Genomic DNA, 14,329 nt, shown 5'->3' on the forward strand with positions numbered 1-14,329 from the left:
TAGTAAAACTAAATTCCTCAATATCTGGAAAATAATTAATTTATTTTAGTGAAAAATTAATTAATTAATTAACTAATTATCCTTATTATTTAATCATAAAGCAAATCAAACAAATTAAATGCTGAAAATTAATTCATTATATTCTTATTATAGATGAATTGATCTATTGATAACTCTAAAAGTGAATTAGAAAGCAAATAAATAAATATCTTATTCTTTAACTCACTCACTTACTAATTCTATCAATCAATCAACCAAATACATTCAACTGCCTTTCTAACTGATAATAAAAATTTTAACACTAATTTAATTATAATAAAATTTTAATCTTTCGACTATCATAATTATCTCTAATTTAATTTGATTAATCAAAAAAATAAACACATAAATAACTAAATAAATAAGCAACGAAACCATTTCCATAAATTATAACAATAACTATAAAAAATCTAATATAAATATAAATCTTTAAAAGCTAAGATTTTTCAATATTCTAATACAACAAACAATTTTACTATAAGCTCATTTTAATTATTTATTAATTAATTTGCATACATACTCATATTAAACTTTCTTACGTCTTATGTAAATGTCTATATAAATTTAGTATTTACAACATTAATTTATTTATATTAATAAAATCCTCCTCATTTATTAATTTAAATTACATTAAAATATGATCAAAGAGTTATTTTGTATCTATGTTTAAAAAGTATATTTATTTATTAATTTATTTTCATTTTTTTAATAAATTATGCCAAAAGTAAAAAAATTCTTTCTTTCTATTTTAATAATTAAAGTTAAACATTTAAAAAAATTAAATCATTGATTTTATATTTTAAAATAACTGCTATAGAATTAATTTAATTCCTTTTTCTTCTCGCCGCCCTTTCTTTCAATTAAAATAGCATATTTAATAATTAAATTCTTTTATCTACTATTTCTGATAGACTAACCTTTAAGGATTACCATCTGAGTAAGCATTTAAATATATTTTTATAAGATTATTGGAACTATTTTATGATATGGCTATTTAATTTTGCTATTATTTATATTTTTTTCTTTCTGTTTGTGATTTTTGTATATATTTTATTACAAATCTCTAAATTTTATTAATTATTTTTTCTTTGCGGAGTGGTAAATTAAGATGATATATTTTTTATTTAAATTAATTTAGCCATAAATGCAAACAAAAATTAAATTTTAATATTTTTTAATAATTCAATAAATAAATAATCTAAAATAATTTTAAAAACAACTTTCTAAATTTTAAAATATTTCTTTAGTGCTAAAAATGTTTTACAGATAAAAAAATTTCTAAAAAATGAATAATAAATAAAGACGTTAAAATAAACTCTTAAGCTTGAAAAATTTGAAAAATTAAAGAATAATAAAGAAAAGATAAATAATTACGCTCTTTAAATCTTTAGAATGATTGTTAATAATAAGAAAAAGCATAGCTAACTAACCAATTTCTCTAATTTTTTTTTTTTTGTTTTTAAATATTTTTTACATTAATTAATTATTAATTGTTGGTTCACAAATAAGATAAGGTTTAAAAGCAAGCAAATAATAATAGTATTTTTTTGTTTGTATAATATTCAAAACATAGACCTATTTAGAGTATATTTTAACAGACTTAGATTAGAGTAGCAACACAAAAAAGCATATGGGAGCAAAAGAATCAATTGTATCACCTAGAAACTTAGGTGAAAAAACAGTTGATGAAGATCAAATTGAAGTTTTAAATTCTAGTTCTATGGATTTAATTGAAAAAACAGCTGATTTCTTGAAAGTTGCAGAAAATGAAAACTATGGGCGTTTTAAGCTCATGCAATACAGAGTAAGTAAAAGATAGTTTGCACTAATAGAGAGAATCACTTCTGACTTTAAAGAATTTGAAAATTATTGCAATGAAGTAGATAAAAGATTAAAATTTGATTGCTAATAATTAGTTAGGTGGATAAGAGCATATAGATCATGCGAAAAGGAATATTGCAGTTCTTTTTTTAAGGTTTTTGTGAATTTAGATTACATACCTTTTACTTTACATGATCAATTAGAATCTAGGAAAAAAAGAAAGACTCACTGCGGAGAAAAAGAAATTTTTACTATGATTGATTCGGTTTTAACTGGATTAATTTACTTGAAAAGTCACAATTTGAATCATAAATTTATTTAGCCTAAGACAATTCTCTATGATTAAGCAAATAGAGTTTACTTAATTTCTGATATTTAGTTTTTAAATGGAGGTATTAGTGAATATTAATAATATCTATTTGGAGTCCCAGCCACTTCTTGTTATCTTTCTCCTCAGCTCTTAAAAGCTCTTAATCATAGGTAATAAATTCCTGAACATAGTATTTCAAAAAGTGATGTCTTCTCTCTAGGTTTATGCGCTCTTGAAATGGCAACTATGAAATCAATTCAAAATATTTATGATTTCAATGACTTTAAAATCTATGAAGATTTATTATAATAGCTACTGTAAGAAGTGCAAGTTATTTATTCTGATCACCTTTCTTAATTACTCATTTAAATGCTAAGTTTAACTGAAGTATAGAGGCCTGATTTCGATGATTTAGCTTATGTTTTAAAAGATTTATCTGCTAGGCCTTAGTTTATAGATTCAAGATAGAGTCTAAGAGCCAGTGTTATTTCTGAAGAGCTATAAAGAACATCAAGTGGGACAAATAGAAAAAGTGGATTACTAGAAAGACCTGTTTCCTGCAATCTACTTAGATCAAAAGAAACGAATAAGAGCAATAATAACTAAAATAGTAATAATAATAACAATAGCAGTCTTGATTAAAATAAATACATGTAAAAGCAGTTTTCTAGCAATAACAATAATAATAATAAAACTTTGAGTGGTATAAGACCTGCATAATCCATTTTGAAGAAATCTGGATGGAAAAAAGAAGGTGGAACTATTGGAGAAATAGAAGAAGAAGATAATTAGTTAACAGCAGTCAATACATAAGGAGGCGACACAAAAGATTAGTAAGTTCCTTTTATAAGAGTTTTAGAGCCTATATTAACTCATGAAAACGATGAAGTAGCTTCTCCTGCTGCTATTCCAAGCCATCAATAACTTGGTGAAATATCCTCACTCAATCTAATTAGTTAAAGAAATAATATAAAGTAGCTATCTGCTTATAATTAAGAAGATTTGCAAATGCAACAATAAACAACCAAAAGATCAACAAATAATAATATCAAAACTCCAAAAAGTGCTCTATCAGCTAATGATTAATAAGCAAATGAAATTCAAAATATAAATTTATAATAATAATCCCATCAATAATAATAGTAATAACTATAATAGTAACAATAAAATTAATATGACTTACAACAGATATAAAGTCTTCAATAGTAATAATAAAAATAATAATCATAACCATAAAATAGATAATAAAGATCACTATCATAAATATCTAGCTTATCTTAAAAGCCTGTTTTAGACACAGTTGAGTAAGAATATGAAGAGTTCAAGGCCAAACAAAGATAATTATATATGTAATAGAAACATTAAATTATACAAGATGAATAAGCTAAATATCAGTAAGAAAAGTAAAGTTGGGAGTAACAACATTAGTAATTTATACAGGAATCCAAAAAATCGGTGGAAAGCCAACAAATATATTTGTAATCTCAATTTGAGGATAGTAGAAAATATTTAAATTCTTAGTAATAATATCCTACGCAAACAAGAGAATTTACTAATTATCTATAGAATTAAAGGTTCATCTAAAATTCTGATGCTGTTACACCTTTTGCTGCAGATAAATCACCTGTTAGAAATAATTATTCTCGAATGGGAAACAATATTAATACCCCTAACAATTATCGAGTAGATTCTTATTCAAACCCAAGACTTCCTCCTAGTAGTGGTAGAAACAACAATATAAAATCATATCATCAATTGAATAAATCTCCTAAATTAAATTTAAAGTTCTTTAACGATGAAAATGAGTACAATATTGATAATAGATTAACAGGTAGGTCTAATCTATAGAACAACTATAATGAAAACACTATGTATAATGAATATTAATCGTATAACAACTTAAATAATAGTAGATTAGATAATAGTGTTGTTAATAGCAAAGCTGATATGAGTATGCTAAGCAACTATGAATTGAAAGATATTCACATTTAACCCCTAAGAAGAAACGATATTAATATATAAAACACTCTTAACATGCTAGAGGAGAAGATAGATAAAATAGATTAAAGTTTAAATTATGCCAAAAAGCCTTTGAGGAGTTCATCAAATAACTCATTTGCTTTTCATTAAAATAGCAAACTCTTATCTAATAATAATAATAATAATTAAAAAGGACAACAAAATTTGTAGTATTCCAAAAATAATTAACAAAGAAATACAGGATCTTCTGCCAAAAACTATCGTTTTTACAACTAAAATTATGAAAGTAAAGGTGGTTATCCTACAACTCCTTTTTAGAATGCTTACAATTTTGATAACACTTACCACTAACACATTTGACACTAATTTATTTTTCTAAATATTTTGTATAATTTAAATTAAATATAAAAGGTATATTTGTATGTATGTATAAATTTAAAAAGGTTGTTTAAAAAAAAAAAAATTTTTCACTAAAAAAACACTTTTTTTTTCAAAAAATTATTCTTCAAGATTAATTTGAAATACCATTAAACTTATAAATAAATTATTATGAAAAAATAAATAAGTGCTCATTTAATTTCCACTTTTATTTTACTAAAGAACATTTAAAAATTTATTTAATTCATTAATATTTTACAAAATATTACTCCCTAAAGAAGATAATACAATAAAAATGAGTTTTAGAGAATAATATTTATAATCTAAAATATCTCTTTCTATTTAAAAATAAATATTTAATTTTGATTGAATGAATTATGATACAATAAGTAAGTAAATAAATAAATAGCTTACTAAATAACAAACTAAGATAAACTTAGTTTTAAAAGATGTATTTATAAGATAAATTAAATAAAAACATGCAGAAACTATTAGCATTCATTTTTTATAGGAATACGAGATAGATGTGCAATAGAGATTAAATTATGTATCATTAATCTAAAATCTTATTAAAAATGTTTAAACTACTATGATTAATCAATCAATTAATTAAATTAATTATCAATCATGGATTATTTTATTAATTATTAGTGAAGAAAGCATTACTGCTAGTATCATTTTCTTCTTGTTCTAATTTTTATTCTTCATTTGTATTTGACTAGCTTTAGAGATGATCCTCTTCGTTTTCACAGTCTTATTGATACTCTTCATCCTCATCATCACCTTCTTCTTCACACTCTATATCCTCTTATTCTAGTTAATTACTTGATTCGCTTCTTTCTGCATTTGCTTTATTTTGTATTTCTTCCTCTTCTTCTCCCTCCTCTTCTTCCATAATTTAATTTTGATTGTTATTATTTTTATTAGGAGTTAGTTTATTATTAGGAATCAAAGACTAAAATGTCTATTTAATACATTCTATTGCTGAAAATTTCTTTTTTTCTGAAAATTTTTCAGGTAGATTATAATTTAATTCATCAGATATAAATAATCTAACTGTATGATCATCTCCTGCTGCTATTAACATTCCAGGATATACAGGATTAAAGTGAACTTGATTAATTGTTTTTTTGATTTCCTTTATTTTATTTTTAAATAAATATTTCTTTTTCAAAACATAAATTATAAAAATAAAACTTACATCATCAAACGATTTATGGTTAGGGTCATTCAGATTCATAGATTTTTATTTTTCACTTTCAAGCTCCATATTATTAGAATATTCACTTTAATTGTTAGTAGCTTACTTAGCGCAAGATTCAAAACCATTTTTACCTATTGGGAATTGTTCTATTTTTGTTTCATATAGAATATCATTATGAATTATGCAAATAGGCTTTTAAGGAATATTCTTATGCCAAATAAAAATTTTTCCATCTTCATCACCTATTTATTAATTGTTTATAGTTTCAATTATTTATTTATTTATGCTTTTTAAATTTTTTTATAAAATTAATTACCTATTGCAACATATTCATCCTTCATAGAAGCTCGTAAGTAGCAGTCTATCTGCTTATAACCTCCAAAGCTTGCTTCTAATTCGCTTGTTTCAATGTTCCACATATTTAAACTATTTATTTCTTTACCTAAAACACTTAGTAATATATGAGACCCGTCACTTGATAGGTTTGCATTAACTATTTCATTTTTTTCAACAAAAAAGCCAACTTCTTACTTTTTGTTTAGGTTTATCAACGATATGCGCCCTTATTTACAGACAGAAATTAAATCTTACATATTAGGATGAAGATGGATACTCTAGTTATCGTATCCACATTCTATTTTAGATACTTCTTTATCTGTTTAGTAATCCCATTTATATATAAATTTATCTTCTGAAGTATAAAGGATTTAACTTCTATCATTCTTTTCTGGTAAAAATATGATGCTAATTATGCTTTTATCCTTAACTTTTGTGTCCTACAGATTCTTTACTTGTTCTATGGTTTATTTTTCAAAGTTTATTTTCCATACTATTATATGCTTATTTTCTTAGCTAGTAACAATCATATCTCCCTTTTAATTCCAAGAGAAGCACTGCACTGAACTGTTGTCATTTAAATCTTTTTTTGCTACTAATTCAAGTTCAACTTTGCTCAAAGATTTTTATTATGGTGCCTTATTTGATTTTTTTGCTAACTTTTTTTCATTATTTTTAAGTTTATAACTTTTACTTTAAGATATATTTGATTATATTGGTGATTTTTTCTTTACTTAATTACAGGTCTCTAACTATAAGGCTTAAGTACTTTCAATTTATGTCTAAGGAGAATTTTCATTATCTTTTAATAGTTGTTAGTTTGATTGAATTGGAGTACTGGTTGAATTTGTTTTTGAAGTTTATTTTTTTGTTTTTTTCTTTATTTAAGCTGGATTTGATGAACTACCTTATATAGAAGAAGATGATTTTGTATGTTTTTTCTATTTAACGATTCTCCATATAGCTATAGTAGATTTTTTGCAAATAGAAGCTGCATATAAACCATTAGGTGAAAATTAAACATGCCATACTTCATCTTCATGCACTCTATGCTAACTGGCTAGTTAGTTAGGATATCCCTTAGTTCTGCAGTAATGATTTTCTAAAATAGAAAAGTTATTAGGAAGAGATTTATGAACTGAGCATTTGAGAATTTAGTAAGATTTTGCTTATTTTACTATGCTATTTAATCGATTTACAGGAGGTATTGATTTTCTTTCTTTGATTAAATCCCAAATGCTGTGAATTAAATAAGTGTAAGAGTCTTAAAACGTTTGCTTATTATAATTTGCTTAAGATAAAATGAACTGGTTTTTTTCATTCTAAGGGGTTTATTTCTAAGTTGTAACAGTACTGCATAATAAATCTCTACGATCTTTAGAAATACTGAAAAAATCAGAGGAAGCTACATTGTCTTCTGCCTTTACTTTTTAATTGGGATTTGAAATATTTTATTTACTGGTTAATCCACTTTAACTTTCTACAGAATAAATAATATTGTTGATTTGCTAAAGTAGTTCTTACTGATCAGAATATGCAACTAAACTTGAGAGCATAGTTAGTTCTGATTAGGAAGAAATAGGCTTTAAATGATTTCTTAAGGAGTTAAGAGCCTATTCAATTTTTTATTTCATGAGACTGTCAAAGTATGAATGACGATATATAAGGTACTTGCAGCGATTTTTGCTTTTTTCATCTAAAAAGGGAAGATTTTCACAATATTTTATTGCTTCTTCCCATTAACTTGATAAAATGAGTTGTTTGAATTTTTTCATTTCAGTAGTTTCGATTCATATATTGCTTTCATTCATTAAAGTGTCAATTGTCTTTTCAAAACCCATTTATTCAAGAGCTTGCATCATAATTTTGATAATCTCTTCTTTATTTTAATTATTTTTGAATATCTCAAAATGATTCATTTCCTAGATATTCTTGTCCACTAGTTTCTCATATTTGAAGGAGAGCGGATTCATTTTTATATAATAATAAATAACTAGTCAGATTGATTAATTGATCGATTCCCTTTTTTATTGCCTTTTATTGTTTAGTTTTTACTTCAAAAACCTTTGTCAAGTATTTGTTTTTCTTTCTGTTTTGCCTTAGTCTTAAATTTTTTATAAAAATTTGATTTTCTTTTCTACTTAAAATAATCTTCCTATTCTATATTTTATTGGTGAATATTATTTACCAAATCTCTATATTACTTATTTCTTTTCTACTTCTCTTCCTTCTATCAATTATCATAGTTTGCTTTTTTTCTCATTTTTAAAAACTCCTTCTTACTTTGTTTCCTTCCTTCCTAGTTTTTAAAAGATCTATTTGTTTTTATAACATAAAATAAAGATTACCATCTTTATTTATATATTTCGTTCATTTCTTCGTTCTTCATAAATTATTATAATTGTATTACTATATTTAATTTTTTACTGAAGATACACTTTGAAATAATTTGAATTTTATAATCTAATGTCATAATAGAATTAAAACAAAAATAATTAAATTACATTTAATCTTTTGTTTTTTTAGATTTAAAAAATAAAAAAGTTATAATTTATATCTTAAATTCACATTTGCAAATATTTTTTATCTGTTCAACATATAAATGAGCTCACCAAGTAAATTAATATACAAGTATAGAATTCTATTTAAAAACTTAAGTATTTGATAAATTTTTACTTATTTTTTTTTGATAAACACTCTCAGTAGATTTAACTTTGGAATGATATTTTTTTAAATTTCTAAAAATAATTTGATTAAACTAATAAAGAATATAATTTATTTATTTTTTATACAATAGCTAAATAAAAACTTGATAAATGAAAAGCCTACTTTTAATATTTTCATTAATAATATTTATAGAAAGCCAGGTTGTAACTTATAATTAGTTAGACTATTTAAGTACACCATTTTATTGCAATTTATTAGCAAAAAAAATGATTTAAATAAGTTTAACTTAAAACTAATATAAATATAAAAATAGATCCTAAGAACTCCTTCTTTAAGCTATCATTATTTGATATAAACAATAAAAGCATCTAGGTTTAGAATATAGGATAAATTATTTCATGTAAGGTAGATGGCGATAATATGAGAGATTTAGTTTTTTTATATGAAAATAAGCTATATCTGTAAATTTACAATTAATTTTGTTGACATTTTTTAATTAAACTCAATAAATAAAGGAGTTAAGATGTGGTTTATAATGCTTCTCTAAATTATACATCAATAATAAGTGAAGGAGACTTCTCTTTATTACAGGCTTTGGGTATAGACTCTTACTAAAATATTTTTGGATTTTCTAAATTAGTAATTTTAAGATTTTAAATACATTGCTCTATATAATCATCAACATATAATAATTATAAAAGGATCGCAAAGGATATATTTTCCAAAATAAGTTTAAAAACAATTTAGATTAATGGTAAAAGATAGAAGTATTTTCCATTTAAGATATTGAGTAGCAACTAAAAGTAAAATTTATTTTTAAATAAATATTAAACTTAATATTTAAATAAATTTTAATAGATCTCTCTATCTAATTTAATTGATGTAAGGCTAGAGTAACCTGTAAAAGGCAATACTTAATATGCAATTTTAGCATATGACCAATAGACAAAATAATACTACATTATAAGGTAAACAAATTTACATTGACTCTACTACAACTACTCATTTTTCTAACCCTTTTCAACTTGGTATTTTTAACTATCAAAATTAAACTTTTATTGAAATAGTTTAAAAAAATTAAAACTTTTATTTTTTTAATTTTTATGTTAATATTTTAAATAAAATTTACTTATAGCTAATTAACAAATTTAATTTAGATTTGATATAAATTTTAATTTTAAATAAATAAATAGAAATCGTATTACTTTACAACATACAACTTATGAGATAATTTACCAAGGAAGCTAATAAGCTAAGATTTTATATTTTAATTTTTCACTAGACTAATACTTCTATAGCACAAAAAATATAGTAAATTTTATTAAACAAAAAGTTATATCTAATTAATTTGTTATTAGCTCTATGATAAGGATGGCAATAAATATGATTTAGCTCATTAAATATAATAAGTATTTTAATATAGAGATAATAATTATTAATCATTCGTGGTTATAATTGCTGAAAATCCATATGTAATTTTGATTTCAAAGAATGATAATGATAAGCAGTATTAAGTAAAAGATACAACTCTTGAATATGCAAATTATTATTAAAATTAAGATGCTGCTCTTAATTTTTGTTTAGAATTTTAATTTTTTGATTTCTTCGGGAAAGAAGCTAGGAATTATCTCTGCTAAATGAAAAATGCACTCAGTAAAATTAATTCCTATTTTATAAGTGATCTAATAAAATAAATTTTGGATAGGATTTATTTTTGAATTTCCAATGCAAAAGAATGAGGAGGGCAATCATAAATTACTTTATAGCGCCATTGATTTAGATTTATTTTCAAACGAGAAATCATTCAATCATACCATTTTGTATGAAAATGATTTAATAAAACTTGATCATGGTATATTGGAAGGGTAAATTTTTCTTATAAACACTCCCAAAGGACTTTTTACTATGTAAAATACTCAACCTAACTTTGATGGTAATTAAAAACTTTAATCATAATAAAATATTCATTTTTTTTAAATCAGATTTATGGAACACAAACTTTTGGTTTGAATTAATGACTTTAACTATTTCTTTAATTTTGTTGTTTGGAACTATTCACTTTTATCGCTTCGGTCAGAGATCATATTCTGTATGAAAATTACATTTTAATTTAACTAAAAGCTATAAAAAATATTTATTTAAAGGGTGAAACAAAGTAAATTCAATTAAATAAAAACTATGAGGCAGATTATGAAGATGATGATGACGATGATGATGACCTCAATTTTGATTTTCCTTCAAGAAAAAATAATAGAAAAACAACAATTTGATTTGAAAATAAATTAGAATTATGAAATCAAAATATGCAAGGAACATATAAAATTATTTTTGAAAGCATATATAAAAAGTATAAGAGGGTAGAGTGTTATTTGTTAATAATCAATATATTTAAGATAGTGTGTGTGTATGTTAATTAATTATAGTTTCTTGTTAATAATATTCTTTTTAGTATTTTATCTATCTATTTATTTGTTAGTCACCTAAATAATAATTTATTAATCAATAATCTAATCACTTTGATTGTTTAATTATAATATTTTATTTCAAGACTTCAAGTATTTATAACTATTAATAGACCATTTCAAAAGCATAGCTAATTATTTGTTGTAGAAAGATGATAGCTACATCACATTTTTTTCAAATTCTTTCTCTTTTTGGATCATAGTTAAACCCATTGTTATAATTATATCTCTCATCATGGTTTCTATTTCCATATCTATTTTATAAATCTCTATCCTATTATTTTATATAAAATTCATATAAATTTTTTAAAAACTTATCTAAAATTAAATACTGTTGGAGATATGAAAGATGCATCATAGCCTCTTCTTTTAAGTTGGTTTAAGGTTTGAGCATCTGTAATAAATCTCTATCCAGTTTCTGGATCATAAACGACATACTACTCAGATGAGTTAAGCAACTTCATCACCAATACATCAAATATTAAATAAAAGCCAAGAATAACAAATGTAAATGCTACTAATTTTTTCTTTGTTAATCTCATTTTTTCTTCAGCTGACATTGATGGTTCAAAATCATACTATATTTTTAAATGAAAAAAATAAGGGCTTGGATTAAATATATTTTACTTTTAATTGATGATAAAATTAATATTATTTCTTTAAGCTCTAAAAAATTTGTTAAAGTTTTAATTTTACTTACATTATTTTAAGTGGAATATGGATTTTGCATGTCTTAGTAAAACTGAGATTTGCTAAAATTAGAGTTATAAAAATCTCCTTAAGTTTGTCTCTACGCATCTGCGGAAGAGTAGTATTATTACTCGTAGCGTTTGTAATCATATTTCTAATTTTTTCTGTTCCCATATTAATAATATTATCCATAATTCTGTTATTGATGATAAGATTAAGAATAATTGGCGGAACTATTTTAAAATGGATTGGCTCTCATAGATATGTATTCATTTTTAGATTATTCATTACTTAATACCTCATATGCCTCATTGATTAACTTAAAATGCTCTGCGTTATTTTTATTAATATCTGGATGATATTACTTTACAAGTTTATAATAAGATTTTTTTATTTCTTCAGGAGTAGAATTTTCGCTCACTTCAAGGACTTTAAAGTAATCTTTACTAAAGTCTACCTTTGCATTAAAAAATCTTAATATATTTTGGTGCTTGAAGAAGAAGCTCTTATTAAAATTTAAGCCATTTTTCAAGCTCGAGCTGAGTAGTCTAATCATAACTTCTTTATTTTAATTTTTCAAATATAAAATAAATATTTCTGGTTTTTTCTATTTATAAATAATTAATCACCAGTCAAATTTGATCAAATTCATCAATTTTTTAGAATGTTACTATTCAAATGGAAATTTGTCTATTTAAAATTATTTAGTAGAAAAAATCTAGGATTTTTGTTATCAAAATATATTTATTCTATTTATTTTTTTCTAGAATTTTATTATAATGATAAATATTAAATTCAAAAATAAATTATTTTCAATATTTTTTTGTAATTATAGTTTGTAACACTAATTAATCATAAAATTTATTCTTTTATTTTATTTTACCTTAAATAATTAAAATTAAAACAATAAATAATTATTTATAATATATTAGATCAATTTCATGTTAAATTGAAGAGTTTGTTCTTTCAATAACTTGATTAAATTTAAAATAAAACATCAATATGTTTTAATAATAAATGACTCAAAGAATAACTTGATACATCGCTTTATAAAAGATAAAAATAAATAACACATAAACCTTATATTTTTGAAAAAATAATCAAATGACAGTGAAATCAATTTGATTTATCATCACATAAAATTTATAATAAAATTTAAATATGCCAATTTTCTGATATTTATTAGTTGATGAAGTAGTAAATTAGTTTCTTGATTTTTCTTTTAATAATTAATTAATTAATTATTAAATAAGTTTATCTAAACATATTTTTAAAAACTAGAATTTAGTTTATTTTTTTCTGGATAAAGAAACTTATTATCTATTTGTCTAAACATATTTTTAAAAACTAGAATTTATTTTATTTTTTTCTTTAAAGAGAAACTTTATATCAATTTATATTTTCAAAATTTATAGAAATTATTGAAATATTTTAATTTAAGTGCTTTTCTTTTTTTATTTGTTGTTAATTTCAGTCGCTTTATTCGCTATCCGATTCAGATTCGCTCTCTTCTGTTAGCTCAGTGATGTAGAGAATTTTAACTAAATTCTTTTGCTTCTTGTATTAAAGATCAATTTACAAGATTTACTTAATTTTCTATGAAATAAATGAAAAATAAAATAAGTATACTACTAATAATTATTTACTTCTCTGCATAAATAGCATTCCCCTGTTATTTTCCATATATCCAAACTGCAATCATAGCATATTCCTAATATTTTTTATTATTTAATATTGTTTTTTATTTTTTAATATTATACCTCCATGTCCACAGTTCATAAAAACGGAGTCTTGACTATTTTAAAAACAAATTAAGCAATTTTATTCCTCTTCTTCTTTAATTTATTGATTTTAAGGAGTACTTGTTTTATTACTTTCTTATTTAATTTCTGTTTTTTGTTCTTAATTATTGGGGTTTTATTATTCTTCAGTAATTTTTTTATCAGCTTACTAATTAGCATTTTCAACAGAAATTATATTTTATTAATCTTAATTTTAACAAGTTGTCTGCTCATAATTTGGAGGTTAAATATTTTCTATTTATATGCATTCTATAGATTTTTAGTTAGTCAAAGAAGAAATTATTTCTTTTTCAGTTTCTTTTTCTCTAAATGAACTCTAGCATGATTTCAGATATAAATTACATTCATGTTTTCTAAATTAGTGAATTTATTATCTATTCGATTTCTGCTTTTCTCCCTTCGCTGTAGATTGCTCTGAAATATCTTCTTTTTATTGCATTTACTCAAGTCTTGCACTATTTATTTCGCTTCTAATCTTGATATAAATATTATTTAACTTCAATTATTTATTAAATTTAAGAATTTTACTTTCTAGATTGAAGGTAGATCTATTAATTTCATTGAAGCAGGGAATTATATTTCAAATACAGGTATATTTTTAATTGTGTTTTCTAATTTATTTTGTTTGGATTCCTTTGAA

General features: G+C 22.8%; 6 protein-coding genes across 6 annotated transcripts; 2 read left to right on the forward strand and 4 right to left on the reverse strand. All coding sequences in view use genetic code 6, as the record gives it.

Annotated features, from left to right (window-relative positions):
• Positions 1–522: 522 nt before the first annotated feature.
• On the reverse strand, positions 523–1,515 carry TTHERM_000237291 (hypothetical protein; the record flags this gene model as incomplete). The annotated part of the gene is made up of 2 exons (XM_012800202.1): positions 523–699; positions 1,414–1,515. 2 exons carry the CDS (start codon positions 1,513–1,515, stop codon positions 523–525), a joined length of 279 nt encoding a protein of 92 aa, XP_012655656.1.
• A 154-nt stretch (positions 1,516–1,669) lies between these two features.
• On the forward strand, positions 1,670–4,510 carry TTHERM_00237300 (protein kinase; the record flags this gene model as incomplete). Its single annotated transcript, XM_001024760.1, has 1 exon — positions 1,670–4,510. The coding sequence occupies one exon, from the start codon at positions 1,670–1,672 to the stop codon at positions 4,508–4,510; it is 2,841 nt and encodes a 946-aa protein (XP_001024760.1).
• Positions 4,511–5,153: 643 nt separating this feature from the next.
• TTHERM_00237310 (WD domain, G-beta repeat protein) lies at positions 5,154–7,843 on the reverse strand (the record flags this gene model as incomplete). The annotated part of the gene is made up of 3 exons (XM_001024761.3): positions 5,154–5,666; positions 5,730–5,974; positions 6,049–7,843. The coding sequence occupies 3 exons, from the start codon at positions 7,841–7,843 to the stop codon at positions 5,154–5,156; spliced, it is 2,553 nt and encodes an 850-aa protein (XP_001024761.1).
• Positions 7,844–8,884: 1,041 nt separating this feature from the next.
• TTHERM_00237320 (transmembrane protein, putative) lies at positions 8,885–11,005 on the forward strand (the record flags this gene model as incomplete). Its single annotated transcript, XM_001024762.2, has 10 exons — positions 8,885–8,966; positions 9,049–9,196; positions 9,251–9,374; positions 9,437–9,538; positions 9,594–9,703; positions 9,929–10,046; positions 10,094–10,388; positions 10,441–10,668; positions 10,718–10,824; positions 10,880–11,005. 10 exons carry the CDS (start codon positions 8,885–8,887, stop codon positions 11,003–11,005), a joined length of 1,440 nt encoding a protein of 479 aa, XP_001024762.2.
• A 367-nt stretch (positions 11,006–11,372) lies between these two features.
• On the reverse strand, positions 11,373–12,443 carry TTHERM_00237330 (DnaJ domain protein; the record flags this gene model as incomplete). Its single annotated transcript, XM_001024763.1, has 3 exons — positions 11,373–11,471; positions 11,530–11,775; positions 11,898–12,443. The coding sequence occupies 3 exons, from the start codon at positions 12,441–12,443 to the stop codon at positions 11,373–11,375; spliced, it is 891 nt and encodes a 296-aa protein (XP_001024763.1).
• A 914-nt stretch (positions 12,444–13,357) lies between these two features.
• TTHERM_00237340 (zinc finger, C3HC4 type (RING finger) protein) lies at positions 13,358–14,250 on the reverse strand (the record flags this gene model as incomplete). Its single annotated transcript, XM_001024764.2, has 4 exons — positions 13,358–13,483; positions 13,534–13,598; positions 13,648–14,164; positions 14,218–14,250. 4 exons carry the CDS (start codon positions 14,248–14,250, stop codon positions 13,358–13,360), a joined length of 741 nt encoding a protein of 246 aa, XP_001024764.2.
• Positions 14,251–14,329: the final 79 nt, after the last annotated feature.

This window comes from Tetrahymena thermophila (assembly GCF_000189635.1).
Source record: "Tetrahymena thermophila SB210 genomic scaffold scf_8254373, whole genome shotgun sequence".
Classification (NCBI taxonomy): domain Eukaryota; phylum Ciliophora; class Oligohymenophorea; order Hymenostomatida; family Tetrahymenidae; genus Tetrahymena; species Tetrahymena thermophila.